We start from the raw sequence: 14,917 nt of genomic DNA, 5'->3' as shown, positions 1-14,917 counted from the left end.
CCATCAATGATGATTTTAATGGTGTGAGATTTCATCCAATGACTCACTTTTCCTTGCCAGAATTTAGAAAAGTTGCTGGCCTCCTAGACTTTTCCTTTTTTAACATTATGACTAAACAAAAAATATTTTTATATTGTTATACCTAAATATAATTATTAGATAAAAATATTTTTTACATGAAATGTCTAACCATAAGTTTTTTTTTCTTTTTTAAAAAGATCTTTTTAAAAGAATCAATTAAAAAAAAAATCTTATTATAAAAATTCATCCAAACAGACTCTTAGATAGTTTATTGGTAAATTAATTTAAGGCAAATTTTCTACTTACCTTATTCTATTTTAAAAAAGAAATGAAATCAACTAAATTAAACTCCCGCGCCAAGAAGCAATAGCTCAAATAGCATAGTCTCCCCATACTCAATTAAGAGGTTGCGGCGAGTATTCGGTAAAAAAAAAAAAATTAAACTCCCGCTACTTCATGTAACCGGGACATGAAGATTGAAGAAGGCAAAAAGATGTCAATCCTTTGAATGTTGTGCCTGTGCCATTGACTTCAAATCATACGATATATCATTTCTTCAACATCAGATTTGTACTTTTATGTTCCCATAACCTTTTGCAAAACATTTTTTATGGTATTACATTGTATTCCTTGAACATTATTATAGACATGCTCCTCCAATATTGTTTATTATGGTCTGTCGCTAAAGTCTGCTCTTAACTGATAACTCTTGCTTCATTTGATCTCTCAGAACTCTCCTCAGTATTTTGTTCGAAGCTGTTCGTGGAAACTCCCCCACAACTTTAACATGGCTTACCTGTAGTGTGATGCAATGAGAAAAGTTTTGAATGTTGAATCAATTTTGTGTCCCTTCACCAAATAATAAAGTGCTATTGGTATCAATCTCAACTGTTTAATGATCATACCTTAAACAAAGGATTAAGGTTGCTTTGAATTGCTTTGGAAAATCTCAGCTTTAGAGTTTCTGCATTGGAAACGTATCCTTTCTTTAAAACAACAAATATGGCCAGCTGTTCAGGACCACCACTTGGAGGAGCAACACTGACTGCTGCCGTCTCCGAAATGCATTCGTCGGCCCTATCACAGACACGCTCGATTTCTATAGAACTTGTCTGCAAATCAGAGTTACAGAAACAGAAAAATCCTAAGCACCAATAATAGCCAGTCTCATAATAGCAAAAGCAATGATAATACTAATTAATACCTTTATTCCACCAAGATTCATGGTGTCATCTGCCCTCCCTTGTACAATAATATAGCCTCCAACAGTTCTCTTTATTATATCCCCATGTCTCCTAAGTACCTGTTAATACAGAAATAATAATTATGATTAAATATTTAATTATTATGCTCTAATTTACAAAGAAGGGCAATCAGAAAATGATTAATAGTACTTTGGCACATTGATAGCTTATGAAGTTATTAACATTTGATAACAGATCATCTAACCATCCATATATGGTATAGAATCAAAACAATCTCATCTCTCTAGCTGCATCTACATGCGAAAATCATTCGTTGGGACTAAATGCAGCAATTGAAGTAGATACCTGTCCTTTATAAGTTGGCATTCCCTTAAAGTAAACCATATCATGATCAGCATTAAGCAATCTATCAGAAGCACCAAGAGATAAAGGGAACAAGCCCACCTCACCAACACAGGGAACACCCTCTGGCTGTCATATAGTTCAAAGAGATCAAACACATTAGAAAACCTATTTTCAATGACAATGGAATATTTATAATCCAGAAAATGTACTTACATAAGCAACTCCATTTTCATCAAGAATGACAAAACCAGTTGTCATTGATGCTGTGCTAAAAGCACCAAAGGCTTGAGGCTGAAGTGGGCTTCCCGCAATGTAACTAGAGGCAAGTTCTGTTCCTCCACACAATTCAACAATTGGACTGTAGTAAGCTTTTGAAGACAACCATAGATCATCATCAACATTTGAAGTTTCTCCACTGGAACAAAATGCCCTACACATATTTAACTAGTTCAGTCTATTTTCCATTAGTGGTTTAGCTACTCACTTGATTATTTAAACTCGTGAGAGATGTTACTTTATCTTTGTCCAATCCAAACCCTCCATGCATTGTGTACTCTTCCAAGCTTTAACTAAGCTCGGCACAGTTCCCAGTATGGTAACACCTGCATCCTGAAAAATCATAGTTCTATAAGTTCTTTGTATGCACTCCCAGCTTTTCAGGAGATCAAAATAATCGTTACCATTGTACAATGATACGAGTAATGGAACAACTGATTTGGAAGAATCACCTGGACAAATTTTCCAAAATCGCTGCCTTGAGGCGATCCATGGTAAAGAGCAAGAGCTGCACCATTTAGAAAACAATGGTATAACACGGTTGGTCCGATCACCCATCCTAAATTTGTAGGCCAACAATAGACATCTCCAGGTTGAATATCAATTGCAGCCCATCCATCGGCAGCACTTCTTATTGGTGCAAGTTGAGTCCAAGGAATAGCTTTTGGATCTCCTGATGGAATCAAAACATATGAGTATATAACAAGAAAAGCATTAGAATGATAGTCACAACCTGACACAGTTGAAGGATAATCTTTACCTGTGGTTCCTGACGAAAATAGTATGTTAGTGACAGAATCAACTGATTGATATATCGGAGAGTAGCCGCCTGATCTGCCAAGAGCCAAGAGCAAAGAGTTGGATAACTTGGATGATAAGTTACACAAAATACAAGAAAAGAATGATTATCAGTGATCATTAAGTTAGCAAACTTTACCCTACTTTTACTAGATTAAAATATGGTTTAACAACACAAAAGTTACCATTTATTAGATTAATATGTTAATATGAGGGGAAGAGACACAATGCCACACAGTACCTGCCGTTTTGACTGACAGTAGAAAGGAAAGCCTTCCATGACATGTCTTGTTCTCTTAACTGTACACCTAGTTCTTCGCCAGTCACAGGGACCACGATAACTTTACATGAAGCCGCTTCAGTGACTCGACTGCAAGAAGAAATATGGAAAATGAGGTTTCCAGTGGTTTATGTGCTGAAACTCACCTATATAAATCACTCTAGAGAAGAAAAGGTTCGACTTAAGTAATTCGGATGGCTTTAATTACACTAAACATGCCAATTATATCAAAACAGTGCCAAGGCAAAAAGTCAATTGTAAGTATAAAGTTAACAAAAGTTTTACCTGTACAAATGGAATTTCTTGCCACCTCTTAATATGAAATCCTGAAAATTAAAGCTGAGTGAAATACAATATTTGGGATATGAAATTGGCTATATTATGAAATGACTAAACATATGAATCTTCTACTATGTGTAAGTTGGGAGCCATCAAACTCTCTTGGTATTCAAATTCATAAGGAACTACTAAAATTTATCTTAAAACAACTAGATATCTCTCCCTCATTTCTTTTTCTAGTTTTAACCTCCTACAGGAAACTTATCAAATAGATAGTAACACCATTAAAAGTTCAAAAGTAGCTGTAACACTGATAAATTTGACTGCTGCTAGAGATGAGATTTCCGGAAACATTGAAACTATTTAGGTATTTAACTTGAGCATTGCTTCACATATACTGATCAAGATTGTATATAGAAATTGGTAATGAAGAAAGAGCAAAGACGTCTTTCCACATATCGAATAGCCTCACTTCAATCAACAGTTGTTATGCTACTAAAGTCATGCACAGCACCGGATTTAAACAGTTACCTGTGTGAAAATTCCCTTTGCTTTAGAAACACGCAACCGAGAAGAAATTTCTTTTGGTGCAAAGCTATCTGCTATAGATACCACAGCACATCCTGCTAGAACAATGGCCAAATATATAACAACGGCATTAACTGTCATTTGCATGTCAATTGCAATTGCATCTCCCTTTGAGAATGTGGCATCTATTGCACTTGCTACCAACCTTGAATTAATAAGGCAAAATGTGTTGAAAAGGAGATCACAGATTGAAAACTGCTTCAATTATAAAATCTAAAAGGAGAACATACATTACTTGCTGTCGGAGTTGTTTGAGTGTCATACGATTAACCATGGAATCATCACATTCTTCATCTCTCCAAACGATGGCTAAACTGTCATCCGATTTGTAGGGGCGTGCGCACGGCTGCAAGCAGCAATCAGCAATATTCAAGACAGAGCCGGGAAGCCAAGCTCCTCCATGTTTTGAGGGATCAGAAGTATCCAAAATGCACCTTGGAGCTTCAATGAATGAAACTGAGAGTTCCTTGAGAACAATGGACCAGTATTCCTACCCCCCACAACAATAACAATCCATGATTTCATTATGAGATGGAATAGGATAACTTCAAATCATAACAATGATAAAAAAAAACGAAGGGTGTTAATGCTTGCCTGAGGATTGTCGACAGAAAACTTGTGCATGAGAGGATAACTGGTAATTGGGTCTTTGTAGGAAGACCCAAAAAGCTTTGGACCATAGGTTTCCATGACATGCCCCAAGTTGGAAATTCTGGCCTGTTCCCTACAATCAAAATGTTGCAATGAACACTAAAACAAGATATAAGACTTATTGCAAAAAAAAAAAAAAAGATATAAGACAAAAGAGAAAGAGAAAGCGGAGTTAAGAGTACTTACAAAGAAGGGAACCAATATAGAGGAGGATCAGCATGATGAGAAGCATTGGAAGAAGATTGATAGAGAGAGTAATAAACAAGTTGGTGGAATGAATGAGGGTGAGATGGCTTCAGCACTCTCCGAGTCACAATTTGGCGCCAGATATCTGTAGAGCAAACACAAAGGGACACAATTTCCCTCAAAACACCATCAAATTCAATGGCTTCTGCCACTGATAACCCTGCCTCCAAGAAGTCCTTCACTCCCAACTCCCTCAACCCCTTTCCCATTTCTCTCCTACTCTCTTCCAAGTTCCAACAAGCTATGGCTACCAAAAGTGGCCAATGGCAGGTCAACAAGATCAAGATTAGATTAAAGTCAACAACTTGAACACGTGGTTCTGGACAATACCTAACAAAAATACGTGGCGCTTATTATATAATATATAGTAACAGTAATAATTAAGGTAGTGCAGATTTCAATAATCAAAATGTAGTAGAAAAATTTGAACTTTTTTTCCCTCACACCAGAAAAATATGGTACTGCATCGAAAGGCTTTGGAGTCGCAATTGGTATCTGTCCTTCAAGGCTGCACCAACCTCAAAAAAGTCAAAGAAGTCCACGCTCACATCTATCGCAACGACCTCCACCAATGTTCCTACGTCATTACCAAACTCATCCGCGTCCTCACGGTGCTCCACGTTCCAGTGGAATCTTACCCTCGCCTCGTCTTCTCACAGGTCCAAAACCCTATCAACCCCTTTCTATGGACGGCTCTTGTTCGTGGCTATGCCCTGAAGGGACCACTTTCCGAGGCATTTCGCCTTTACGCCTCCATGAGGACGAAAGGCATTGGTCCCGTGTCATTTATGTTCTCTGCTCTGTTCACGGCTTGTGGCGCCGCGCGTGACGCGACCTTGGGGGCGCAGCTTCATGCCCAGACGGTGTTAGTTGGTGGGTTTGAGTCTGATTTGTACGTAAACAACACAATGATCAATATGTATGTAAAATGCGGTTCTTTGCACTGTGCACGCAAGGTGTTTGATGAAATGTCAGAACGGGATGTGGTTTCTTGGACCGAGTTGATTGTTGCGTATGCGAAGACTGGTGACATGGGATCGGCGCAGGAGCTGTTTGACGGATTGAATGTGAAGGATATGGTGGCTTGGACTGCAATGGTTACTGGTTATGCACAGAATGCAATGCCAAAGAAAGCCTTGGAGTTTTTCGAGCGGTTGCAAAACGAGGGTATGGAGGCTGATGAGGTTACCTTGATTGGTGCCATATCCGCTTGTGCTCAATTGGGAGCATCCAAGTATGCTAATTGGATAAGGGACATTGCTGAGAATTCTAGGTTTGAACCAGCAAAGAGTGTTCTTGTGGGATCAGCATTGATAGACATGTATTCAAAGTGTGGTAATGTGGAAGAGGCACATAATGTGTTTGCAAGAATGAAGCAAAGGAATGTGTTTTCTTACAGCTCCATGATTGCAGGGTTTGCAATGCATGGCCGTGCTCATGCAGCTATTGAATTGTTTTATGAGATGTTGAAGACTGAGACTAAACCAAACCATGTTACTTTTTTAGGAGTTCTTACAGCTTGCACTCATGCAGGCATGGTAGAGCAAGGTCAGAGGGTCTTTGAAACCATGGAAAAATGTTATGGTGTTGCTCCAACTGCTGATCATTACGCTTGCATGGCGGATCTTCTTGGCCGTGCTGGACACCTGGAGAAAGCACTTCAGCTCGTTCAGACAATGCCTATGGAGCCCAATGGAGGTGTATGGGGAGCACTTCTTGGAGCATCACACATCCACAAGAACCCTGATGTTGCTGAAGTTGCTTCTAGCCATTTGTTTGATCTTGAACCTGATAACATAGGGAACTATCTATTGCTTTCTAACACATATGCATCTGCTGGAAGATGGGATGATGTGTCAAGGGTAAGAAAATTGATCAAAGAGAAGAATTTGAGGAAAAATCCAGGTTGTAGCTGGGTTGAAGCGAAGAATGGTATGGTTCACGAGTTCTTTGCTGACGATGCGACACATCCTGAAATTGGTGAGATCAAGAAGGCTTTAGATGATCTTATGGAGCGATTGAAGGGAATTGGATATCAGCCAAACCTAAGTTCAGTGCCATATGATATTGGTGATGAAGAAAAGAAGCGTTTACTTATGGCTCATAGTGAAAAACTAGCTTTGGCATATGGATTGCTAGGCACTGATCCAGGTTCCACTATAAAGATCATGAAGAACCTTAGGATATGTGAGGATTGTCACATTGTAATGTGTGGTGCATCGAAAATTACAGGAAGGAAAATTGTTGTGAGGGATAATATGAGATTCCATCACTTCCTCAATGGAGCCTGCTCCTGTAGTAACTTTTGGTGATAGACACCAGGTCATTGTGCAGGCAAAAAACTGACATATTTTTACGGAACGAAAAGCTTTGAAGTGGGAATCACCATTTGTTATTTTCTGGATGCAGTATATGCTTAGAAACAATTGCTTTGTGGTTGCCAAGATATCAACTTTCAGAAAAGGAAACTTGAAATCTTAGATCAAATGCAGGGTTGCTCAATTTGTCACCGGGGAAAGTAATAGATGGATGGCAAGGCAAGGCAAGCGACTATGTTTTTATGGATACACATACATGCATGGTCAGAGTAATAGGGGATTGAGATAAATTGACCAACTTTGATTCTGTTGGAATCCTGAAACTTCATGACACTGACAAATAAAAGCAGTGCTAGTAATAGATAGAATGTGGAGGAGATACTGAAGAAACCAGCTAAAGGAAACCATTATACTTTTTGTTCTTCAATTTGATCCGGTCTATTAAGAACTATATCTCCATAATTATGGAACAGATATAGCAGGCTGCTAAAGAGTACCTTGCAAAGATGGTTCCTTTAATCATTACCTACTGTTATAGGAAGTTCTTATGAAAACAGACCTAATAGTCCAATATTTTGTGATTCCTAACTCAGTTATTATTCAAAATTTTAGACAGAAAAATGTGAATATCTATTATCCAATTATTGCAATGTATACTGAATTGAAACCGGTAGAGGATTCAACCTCAGATATGTTACTTTCAATTGATGACAATTGTATCACAATCATAAAATGCTGTTCAAGAATGAACTCAAATTTCATATATCATATGCATGCACGTACCCCTTGCCTTCCCTCAAAAGAAAAGTAACCATTTCCCTCCCCCAAAAGAAAGGAGAACAATGACAATGGGCATAACAACTTGGGAGAGTATATTTAAGCAAAGACAAAGCGAAACTGTGTTAATTGATTTGGAGTTTAGCTGTTCAAGCATAAAAATATATTATTATGAAAAATATTAATATCTGGTCCGTTAACATAAGGATTTTTTTTAGTCCAAAAACCTAATTTCCCTTATCAAAGTCTTGCGTCATTGATGCTTTTGTTCTGAAAAAGCTTACAGCATTGAAACTTGATTGCATGTGCAGTATGAGGTGGACGCATTATATAAAAATGGTTAGTTTACTTGAAGCATACTTTCTGAAACTTTATAAGATCCCAAAACAAATTATGACTCAAAGTGATATTGTCTGTTTAATTTCTTTTCTTTTTGTAATATCAAAGTGATCATAGTTAGTTAGGTCTAGTTATGATACCTAATACATTTTAGTTATTGGAATATAAGAATAAGAATATCATATATTTCGGTTTCACTTTATTGGTTAATGAATTGATTCTTGTTCTGTCCAACCATGAAAATCCAATAAAACAATAATTCAAAACCAATAATGCAATTATTATAGTCTTATGCACGACACAAACTCTAGCGTTTGTTCCCAATTAAGGAAATGAAACAAATTAATGAATTATGTCATATGCTAACATATGTTGGTAATTGTCTTTTTCTAGAATGACCAAAGTATCCAACAAATTTTGTTCTTTTAATTAGCTTCCTTTATAATTACTTTAGTGGCTTTGCACATTAACTGGCTGTGATTGGCATGGAAATTTTGTTATAATATGACAGATGTCATCCCTCTACTTGGCAGTGATATTAATAAATATTGATGTAACAACTATCATTTAGATTAATTAATTAAATTTCATTTGTAATTTTATATAACTAGAAGCCTGGGTTGTTTAGGGGATCTTTTAACTTTATGAGACTATTATTAGCACTTAACATCTTATATTATTACAATAATCTATGTGCTAATACCTTACCTACTCAACAAATCATATATAAAGTATAAACTAGCATTAAACGTGATTAACTTACTAAAATCACGAGAAGTGAAGGTTAAAAAAAAAAGAAAAATTAAGAAAAGAATAAATTATCATTTATATCCATAAAAGATACCGATGCTGACAAATGTACCCATATAAGAATAAAACGACAATTATAACCACGGAAGATGGCTTCCGTGTGCCAAGAGTACCCGAATGTTTGTTACACAATTGGTCCGTTAGGGTATTTTTGGCACACGGAAGCCATCTTCCATGGATACAATTGACGTTTTATTCTTATATAGATACATTTGTCAGCGTTTGTATCATGTCATGGATAGAAATTGTAATTTATTCTTAAGAAAAATAGAAAGAGAAGAGATGAAACTCCCCTTCTCAAAATATACAGAGCCCTTAATCAATATTGTTTGATACAACAAATGAAATAACTGATACTAATGATTAACATTACAAGAAAAACAAGAAACAAGAAAAGGAAAAGAAAAGTAAAAAAACACACACATCTCTTAACAGATGATTCAATTTGAAGAATGAATGAGTCATTCAATACATGAGCATGTCCATGATTGGTTGATTAGCAGCCAGAGAGTGGAAAGGGTCCATGAAGCCACAATCATTGAAAAGAGTCTCCTGAGCCTCATGAGCATGAAGAAAGTGGTGGTTGCCGGTGCTGCTAGACACAGAGTTGATGTAACTGATGATATCATTGAGAGAATGCAACCTGTTGGAAAGTTCAGCCATCTGAGCCCTCAAGATTGCATTCTCAGATTCTATGTTGAGATAAAGCTCTGTGGTGATCCCTATGCTTGTGCTGATCTGGCTGTTCTCCTTCTTCAGCTCATCAGTCTGGGAAATCAGGCTATCAAGATGCTGCTGCTTCCTCATCCTCGATCTCCGCGCCGATTCCCGATTCGACTGCATTCTCTTCCTCTTCCTTTGATCCATTGTATGCTGCTGGGGATCTCCCTCAGAGCCAGAGCCAGAATAGCCTCCGCTAATCGGAGAAGCCATAACTATATATATATATACTACTAACTATTTGATTTTGAATTTTGATAGTAAAATGGTTTGAAATGAAAAAGGAGAAAGCTGGGAATGTTATGAATGATGGATGAAGGGCTAGTTCATGAGAAAACGTAGAACCAGTAGAGGAAAACAACTGAGAAAGATTGAACCAAATGACTGCGGCGTCTTAGAGTTGAGTTGATTGTGAAGCCAGAGAGGAGGATCTCACAGATTACTGGAGACATTCTTGGTGATATCTCTCTCAAATTCAGACATACATAACTGCATGTATGTATGTATGTATGTATATGATGATTATGATGAACAACAATAGAAGAAACGCACAAGGCAAAGCTGATGAGGTTCTGTTAATCAATAATTAAGATGGTTGCTGATGATGGATTAGATGGTATGTATGTATGTATCTATATAGAGAAGGAAGATTCTAGAGGATGGAAAAAGTGTTGTGTGTGTGTCAAAGACTATGGGCAAGGAGGGAAAATAAATAAAGGTGTAATAATCTTATAATCTAAAATCTGGAGGCGATGAAAGGAAAGATGATAAGGGAGAATATGCAAAGAAACATAATATGAGGATGGATATGAATTGACCAACTCTCTCTCTCTCTCTGCACAAGGATAAGATGACTATGGGAATGTAAGAGGTTTTCAAGGGACTTCACTTCTCCAATTTATACACAAATTCCCCTCTCTAATTACATATTAATAATTTAATGGGAAACTCTAGAGGCGGCAGATTTATTAAAATCTGGCTAGCAATTAGTCACCAAAAGGAAGGAAAATGAATGATTTTGTATCATTATATGGAATCTCACATTATTAATGTTCAGTTAACTTAATTAAGTTTCTTTTAACATTAAAATAACTTAAACAATAAATAATTCTGTTAAAAGTAACTTATAAATAAGTTATTTTGTGTTTAAATTTTTAACTCTAAAAGTGTTTATTTTATAGAAATGTGATGAAAGTAGAAGAAGTATTACGAGAGAAGTCATTTTTTTAACTTCTTTATAAGTTCCTAAATAGCTTTTTAGAAAGTTGTAATTTAGTTTTGAAAATTGCACCAGACATTAATACTACTACTTTTCATAAGTCAAAAGTTAAAAAAAGTTACTTCTAAAGTTTTTCAAACGGGCCTTAAATACACTATTGATAGCTAATTGATGACTACAACTCACAAAATCTGCTAGCCCCTAGCATTCTTCTTATTTAATTATATAGACTTTAATTTTGATGCACTCACAGTATAAAACATTTTATAAAATTGTATAATTACATTTGTTTTTTTGAATGACTATTGTCAATAAAAATAATACTTATTTTTTTATGAACGCTACATGATTGAATACACATATAAAGTTACTTTATACTGATAGTGTATTAAAATTAAATTTTTATTATATATAATATTGTTTGCTAATGTCTTAAATATGAAAAATAATTATTTTTATTAATATAATAATATGTAATTAAAAACATGTATAACTTTTTAAATTAAATCCACAAGATGAATTTTTTATATTTATGAATTACTACTACAAATATTAATAATTTTAGGGCATTAGTAATTTTAAAAAAAAAAAATATAGAGTGAAATTAAGGTTTGGAAGGAAAGGACTAGGAAAGGGGGTGGCATATATAACATGTTACTGTGCATGTGCACGCGTATATTTATTTATTTGTAATTCCTAATGGAAAACGCAATATGATGGTGACCTAAATACAAACAAGCCACCCACCATTTGTAATAAAATTGTTTTTTTCGTTGAATGGTGCAAATGGAGTCGTGGAATCTTAGGTAATGAATGGCTCTTGCAGTTAAATTATATAATTAATAATTATTTAACTTTCTACAGGTTAGTTTTCTTGTTGCTCCTAAGTCCTAACATGCATGTGAATTTTTAGTCTTTGTTATTATCTACGGTCAGACATCAATCCTATTCTATTTCAAACATTAGTCTTTGTTTAAACTTTTAAACATTTCAAGATTTTTTGCTTAATAATATTATTTGTCGTAATTTTGAAAAAGTTACTTTGACAAAGAATATGCTTTAACCGCGATATTTAAAGTCTTAAACGAACCAAAAGTAGCTTTTTCCACGGAGTAGTCTTCGGTATTTATAAATTAACAATATAGAATTATTGATATATACGGAGGCCTAAAATCATTCTTTATCAATACGTAATAGTGGCATAGAATATTAAATTTTATTTACACCAATCAGAATTTTCCATGGAATCCATTATCACAAGATTGACTACTGACTGGTTATTAATTGATGCGAAAGTTTTTCATCTAGATACAGCCGGCATTTGACCATTATATGATAAAGTTTATTTATTTGGTGATCAATATTTATGGAGTATTATTATTCGAATAATTTTAAATATATAATCACAACCAATCAAAAATAATTTTTAAAATATAATTTACTAGTAACTTATACCTCACTAAAATAGTATTTTATGGATAATAATAAACACAATATAATACAGAAATACTTTATTATACAAATTAAAATTATATAAAGAAAAAATATAAATTTTTTTATAATTATTTTTAATTATATTATTATTATTATTCAAAATATGTATTCTAATTTCTCAAGTACTATTTTAGTTTATAAAAAAAATTTATAAATTTACATTTTTACCCTATAATTCATCTATAATACATATGACACTTTAGAAATACCTAAAGTTTTCTCCATTGCATGTGTATAAGCAGCATATATAGTCATATAGATTAATAAAAGCACATGGTTCCAGTTGTGGGTTGTTGAAAAAGAAAGCAAAAGTAATTAAATTACCCGACCAAAATCCAGTGGGGCGGCAATGCCAGCAACTATTTGCTCCTCAATCTTTATATATATAATCATAATTATTTTCATTTATCACTATTTCAAACTAATTAGATTACACTAGATATATTATTCCTTTCTTTCCATAATATTTGTAATTTTGACACTCAAACCATAGGTAAAAATTTAGTACAATAAGTTAACTTCACGTGAAATTGATAACGAAATTTTGCACTTGAGATTCTAGGTAGTCATAACTGAAACCAGTTTATTGGGTCTCACCGTCACCCAAGTTTTCATCTTATTTAATATATATTTTTTCAACAATGCTACGGAACCAACTCTATATAAGCCAAGAATCAGCCAACTCATAAACCAGAGGCACCGGTAACTTTAACCGGATGTTGCTACTGATAGGCACACGGATGTTTCTTTTTCTTGTAAATTGGATGGTTTTTTATATGATTTCTATGTTTCATGTGTTACGCATTGATAAAACATAATTAATTATATGGAAGTAACTAATTAATGATCAAAGCATCTGTTCCGTGATTCTCTCCTATCACTAACGTATCTTCCCTCATGTTTTGAACGTGGTCAACAATAATTTAAAAAACAAATTAAAACTAATTATAATTAATTATGTTGTTCCATTCTTAGCTGATTATTAGTTGGTTCCATATACTTTTCCATATTTTGTGTGTGTGTTAGTTGTTTCTCAGAAGCTTCAAAACGAGAATGTACATTCATTCATTTTACAACTTGTAAGAACCTTATCCCTTAAGTCATTGCATTGACATCACCTTCGCCAGCCAATATTTTTTTTTTTTTTCAACATAGTAACACACTAATGACCCTTTCTTTCTCATATATTCAACTCTCTATTGGAAACTCACTCAGACAAATGCTTTTCACGTGGTACACTCACATATACAACTTTAAGTCTAATTATCTATCCCAGGAAAGATGGCTGCTGCTAGCATCAGCTAATCTTTTTCTTTGACTCAAAATAATCTGCAATATAATTTAAAAAAAATTTTAAATGTATCAGAAATACCGATGTTTCTGTTATTTTAACTGTTAATTTTAATTAATATATATTATATATATTTTTTATAATTCAAATCAACTGTTAAAACAACTGGAACATCGATATTCTAAGTATACTAGAAACTCTTTCTATAATTTAATTATATATATCTATGGAGATATTTATTTTTTGGAGTGCAATAATTAAATAGTTACATACAGAAAGGCTGCTACAATATAATAATAATATTGCATGGATAAATTGGATATACATGATATATACTAAGATTTATTATTACCCATATTTGTCAATTAATAAAACGAGTGATGATTGTTGCGTTTCTAATTAGTGTTATGAAGGGGGAATAATCAAGTAAGCAAGCACATGCAGTGGTTGATGAGTTCGTTAATCCATTTTCATAATGTCAGGTGCTGATTGTGACTGGCCCCTGTTGATGTTTCATCATCTATATCAGATTAGGAGAAGGACCATCTCTTGCTCTTGCTGGCATATTCCAACTCAGAATTCACTTCTCTCGAAGACCGGGGAGAAATCAAATGAAAGAACATAAGATGAGAAGACACCACATCCAACTCAAAATTTTAAGGTGTCAAGTTAATGGGTCTCTCATCTTATAAACTCCTCACTCTTCCTTGCTTTCTTTGATGTGAGACTAACTTCAACACTCTTCACACTTGCAACACTAACAAAGAAAACATCACCACAGCTGGATGGATGTTAGAAAATAGTAACACTTGTATATAAAAGACAGAGAATTATAGATGGATGTTTTAGTAGTCTTTTGCATTTCGATTTTGGAAGTGCTTGTCACTAGGTTTAACATATGTGAGCTTCACTATCTTGAGTTAGGGGTGATTAGACTCTCATTTTCTCGCTTTATAAGAATTTAATCCTATTAGTATGACTCAAACTATGTCTAATTTGGTCTGTTAGGTATTAGAGAAATACAACAACATGTCATGGGGATTCGACTATGTTTTTATGTTGGTTATCGAAGATTTAACACAATCCTACTCCTTTATCCGGGTTTGGGACCGGCTATGTACCGCAAGTGTAACATAGGCGGAGTTAAAAATAATTATATAAAATACTTGAAACAGAGTAAAAAGAATGTTTGTAAAAAAAATAAAACTCTGATATCTTTCTTGTAACATTACCTCTTCACAGGGGATAACACAGTTATCT

At 34.5% G+C, this 14,917-nt stretch overlaps 3 protein-coding genes across 4 annotated transcripts; 1 reads left to right on the top strand and 2 right to left on the bottom strand.

The window, feature by feature from the left end:
* Positions 1-546: 546 nt before the first annotated feature.
* LOC112734941 (probable CoA ligase CCL12) lies at positions 547-7,734 on the bottom strand. Of its 2 annotated transcripts, XM_025784478.3 has the most exons (15): positions 5,134-7,734; positions 4,630-5,019; positions 4,387-4,516; positions 4,023-4,282; positions 3,736-3,937; positions 3,211-3,251; positions 2,887-3,015; positions 2,608-2,681; positions 2,300-2,520; positions 2,086-2,180; positions 1,785-2,001; positions 1,572-1,697; positions 1,226-1,324; positions 927-1,133; positions 547-817 (listed from the first exon to the last, which is right to left on the bottom strand). In XM_025784478.3, the coding sequence occupies exons 1-15, from the start codon at positions 5,154-5,156 to the stop codon at positions 704-706; spliced, it is 2,328 nt and encodes a 775-aa protein (XP_025640263.2). In that variant the 5' UTR covers positions 5,157-7,734; the 3' UTR covers positions 547-703. The 2 variants fall into 2 exon arrangements, with proteins under 2 accessions (XP_025640263.2, XP_025640264.1); XM_025784479.3 differs by lacking the exon at positions 5,134-7,734 and having other exon boundaries at positions 4,387-4,542; positions 4,630-4,954.
* Positions 5,445-7,001, top strand: LOC112734942 (pentatricopeptide repeat-containing protein At5g44230-like). Its single transcript, XM_025784481.3, has one exon. It carries the CDS (start codon positions 5,445-5,447, stop codon positions 6,999-7,001), a length of 1,557 nt encoding a protein of 518 aa, XP_025640266.2.
* Positions 7,735-9,170: 1,436 nt separating the features above from the next.
* LOC112734943 (bZIP transcription factor 44) lies at positions 9,171-10,557 on the bottom strand. Its single transcript, XM_025784482.3, has one exon. The coding sequence runs from the start codon at positions 9,864-9,866 to the stop codon at positions 9,399-9,401; it is 468 nt and encodes a 155-aa protein (XP_025640267.1). The 5' UTR covers positions 9,867-10,557; the 3' UTR covers positions 9,171-9,398.
* Positions 10,558-14,917: the final 4,360 nt, after the last annotated feature.

Source organism: Arachis hypogaea, chromosome 20 (genome assembly GCF_003086295.3).
Source record: "Arachis hypogaea cultivar Tifrunner chromosome 20, arahy.Tifrunner.gnm2.J5K5, whole genome shotgun sequence".
Lineage (NCBI taxonomy): Eukaryota > Viridiplantae > Streptophyta > Magnoliopsida > Fabales > Fabaceae > Arachis > Arachis hypogaea.
This window is presented reverse-complemented; position numbering and strand designations above follow the sequence as displayed.

Coding starts and splice junctions, on each gene's coding strand:
- LOC112734941 (XM_025784478.3), bottom strand. CDS start 5,156: ATGCAGTACCATATTTTTCTGGT. Junction 2,521..2,607: donor ATTTTCGTCAGGAACCACAG/GTAAAGATTATC, acceptor TGATTCCATCAG/GAGATCCAAAAGCTATTCCT. Junction 818..926: donor ACCTTAATCCTTTGTTTAAG/GTATGATCATTA, acceptor ATCACACTACAG/GTAAGCCATGTTAAAGTTGT.
- LOC112734942 (XM_025784481.3), top strand. CDS start 5,445: ATGAGGACGAAAGGCATTGGTCCCGTGTCATTTATGTTCTCTGCTCTG.
- LOC112734943 (XM_025784482.3), bottom strand. CDS start 9,866: ATGGCTTCTCCGATTAGCGGAGGCTATTCTGGCTCTGGCTCTGAGGGA.